This window comes from Galeopterus variegatus, unplaced genomic scaffold, assembly GCF_000696425.1.
Source record: "Galeopterus variegatus unplaced genomic scaffold, G_variegatus-3.0.2 Scaffold1558, whole genome shotgun sequence".
Classification (NCBI taxonomy): domain Eukaryota; kingdom Metazoa; phylum Chordata; class Mammalia; order Dermoptera; family Cynocephalidae; genus Galeopterus; species Galeopterus variegatus.
In genome coordinates, this window is record NW_007727669.1 from 274776 (window position 1) to 278333 (window position 3558).

Consider the following 3558-nt stretch of genomic DNA (forward strand, 5'->3'; position numbering starts at 1 on the left):
AATAGGTGGGGTAATAGTTTAACAAGTTTAACAATAGAGGCTGGTAAAATTCAGTAAAACAAGCAAAGTGACATTCCATAGTGTAATTTGCAAGAGGTTAAGTCTATCCACCAACAAAAGCTTGATCTTAGCAAACATTCTCTCTCCTCACAGCAATTTCCCAGTATCTGTACATATTAATCAGTAACTTGTCTGTCCTTGAGCCAGCAACCTTGCTGTGCTACAATTCTTTATCTTACAACAGAGACTTTTAGCCTGGGGAAAATTTCCTGTCTTTTGCAAGGTCAACATTTTTATATGTACTTTTAAGAAGTTAGGCTAAACCTGAAACTGCAGGGCTCTGGAAAACCAGGCCCTGTAAAATACATTTGTTTTATAGTATACTCCACACTGGGGGATTTCAAGGTGCTGTGCTTGCTGGATGTTGGCCCACAGCACCCAATCTGCCCTCACATTTACAGACTGTCTCATTGTTTTATCTAATGGCAAACCTGCTACATACATCACATTGTGTAGCAGAGAGACTTACAGAAATGAGGAAAGCTTCTGAAGAGCACTTTAATCCATTAAAGTTTTTAGTGGGGAGCTGGGAAAGGCAGTATCAGGAAGCTCCCAACCAGACATCATTTTAAGCCAGAATCCTGCTCTACTGATTCTTTTATTGGTTCCTAGACATTGACTAGTCCATGTACTGGTGCTCACATGCCCTCTTCTGCCTTCCAAAGGCATAGGAGGAAGTCATCATGGTTAACGGGAGAGACTGGATGTCAACTCCCAAACACTTTGGGTGCCTTGAGGACAAGGCTATCAAACCTTCTAGGCCCATTTCCAAATCCTTTCCACATTGCTCCAAAATTCCAGAAAGAAGGGCTGGCCCATGGCTCACGTGGCAGAGTGTGGTGCTGATAACACCAAGACCACGGGTTTGGATCCCTCTATAGGGATGGCCAGTTAGCTCACTTTGGAGAGCGTGGTGCTGACAACACCAAGTCAAGGTTTAAGATCCCCTTACCGGTCATCTTTAAAAAAAAAAAAATTCCAGAAAGAGCCATCATATAACCAAGGCACTGCTTATGCTGAGAGGAGCAGATGTGCCCTGTGTGAGGCCTCAGGCCCCTCAGCCAAACCCAGCCATGTGGACTTCTGTGGGTCATCATAAAAGCTCAAGAAGTTACTGCCTGGCTGAGTTGGCTTTCTATTTGCCCTATTTCCAAATCACAGAAGTTCTATTACATGGTGTAGTTAGAACAACACAATAATAGCAGGTTTAAGGACGAGTAACTTCTTCACTAAAACTAACTCATGAAATATGCCCATATTTCCATTCAGAAATTTATTCTTGTTTTCATTCAGTGTTCATCTTTATAGGATTTATGGGAAGCTTAGCATTCCAAGAGCTCTTTACTCTGTGGCCTTTAGTCATGCCATGATTTTTGGCCAAAAGCAATGCTGTTCTTACCTGAATGAGCAGAGGACTTTACTGGGTACAAATTTCCATTCAATGGACTATCTCCCCCTGAGGAAGGGTCAAAGAGTGTTTAATCCCTTGCCTGGACAAGTGTCTTGTGCAGTGTAGTGCCACTGAGAATTTGGAGAGGCATGGGCAAGCAAGGGGTGGTCAGATGGGAGACCCTGCCCCTCAGAGAACTGCACTGTCCCACCCTGTCCCCTGCAGACTTCTCCATGATGACACCTATCAATGACCTCCACACTGCTGACTCCCTGAACCTGGCCAAGGGGGAGCGGCTCATGCGATGCAAGATCAGCAGCGTCTACCGGCTCCTGGACCTCTATGGCTGGGCCCAACTGAGTGACACCTATGTCACGGTGAGGAGAGCCCCTTGGAGTGGTGGGGGACTGCATGGGGCCCCCACAGAATCCAAAGGGAGAACACCTGACCCTTGGCATGGCCATGTCACTGCCTGGTAGCCTTTGACCAAAATGCAGTGGGCCTTCCCAAGATTTCTAACCATTGTGGTCACTGAAATAGCCTGCCCAGTGGGCACTTATTTGGATGGGGACCAGGAACTACCAGATCCTATATCTAGAGCTATCCTTGATCATTGTGAGATTCCTTTTGTAGCTCCATTTCCCCAGCTCCAAATAAAGGCTGAGTCCTCTTGATCACTCATGGGTGAGGGGAGAGATAAGGGTTCATTGGAGGAAGACTTGGGCGCAGTGGATTCAGGCGAAGAGGGGATTCAAGCAATGTCCTTGTAAATGTCTCCTCTCCTTCCTTGTCCCTGACAATGTGTGTCTTTCCTCCAGTTGAGAGTCAGTAAGGAGCAAGACCACTTCCTGATTAGCCCTAAGGGAGTTTCTTGCAGTGAAGTCACGGCATCCAGCCTGGTGAGTACACTTATTGAAATGACAGCACACCCTCTGCTCCTACAGTGATGGGTCATCTCCGTATTAGCCACTGTTGTCCTGTCCCTCATGGAGCTTGCAATCTGGTGGGGCAGAGAAGACACATGGAAAGAACTGAGTGCCCAGAGCATGATGTGACCAAGAGACCAAGTGTGAAGTGCAGGCAGCAAGTGCAGGAGGAGGAAGAGGGAGAGGAGATGGGCCTGGAGTCCTCTGAGCAGACTCATGGATAGCTAGGCCTGGGGTGGGGCCACAAAGATTGGGAGTTGGGGGCTTTCCTGGGTGGGGGGCTACATTAGAACAAGATCCAAAGCAATGTGAGACTCATCTAGTGCCAGAGCCTTTAGAGGTAATTGCTAGGTCTCCTTCCAGTGCTCTTCCTTTTAGGTGGAGCAGGAATAAACTTCCAGAAATTGGCTTAGATCAGGAAAGGCTTCTGGGTGGGAGGAGGAAAGCAGTAGAAAGCGCTGTGTCCTGCCCAGTCCTTCTCAGATGTGTGGGCCGCGGCTGCTGTGCCGTGCACCTGGGAGAGGAGGACACCATCTGGGGGTGTCTCTGCCAGGCTTGTGACATGCTCAAGTGTAGTGTCCAGCTGCTCAGTTGAAAGTCCAGGCTGACTGAGTCACAGAATATCTGGGAAAGACAGAACCTTGAGGATGAGTAAGGCCACTTTATAGGCAGAAGAGGACACTTGTGCCCAGAGAGGGTAAGTGACCCACAGAGGTGATTGCAAATGAGAACTGGGACCACAGAGATAAGGACAACACAGTCTCCATCTAAGGTGTTCATGGTCTGGTCGGGGCAGACAGGTGAGGTAAACACGATGAAAAGTCAGAGTAAAGAGTGCTCCAACAGAGACGCAGAGAGCTTGCGAGCCTCAGGAAGCGGCTCCTAGCCCTGCCAGGAGCGGTAGGAGGTGGAGGGGAGAGAGAGGAGGCTTCAAGGCTGAAACAATGGTGCAAGAATGGAGTCCTCACAAGCCAACAGGATAAGCAGATTTAGACCAGGGTGGCAGGGAGAGGTTTGACAGAGCAACTGAGCTCTCGGCAGGAGAGCAGTGTGTGCCAAGCCCAGATGCATGCAAGGTCCCTATGCATGTGGGAGGACAGGATGTGGCCAAGTCTGGCTCGAGTATTTGTGTCTGGAGGTGAGGCTGAGGAGGGGATATGGACCAGATGATAAGTGGCACAG

At 48.7% G+C, this 3558-nt stretch overlaps 1 protein-coding gene across 1 annotated transcript in view; it reads left to right on the forward strand.

Annotated features, from left to right (window-relative positions):
• Positions 1–3558, forward strand: part of ADD2 (adducin 2 (beta)) — a 115060-nt gene that overhangs the window by 82227 nt on the left and 29275 nt on the right. The window contains exons 5-6 of the mRNA XM_008577652.1: positions 1676–1827; positions 2269–2349. Of these exons, the coding sequence (XP_008575874.1) occupies positions 1676–1827; positions 2269–2349 (233 nt within the window). The remainder of the gene's footprint in view (positions 1–1675; positions 1828–2268; positions 2350–3558) is intronic.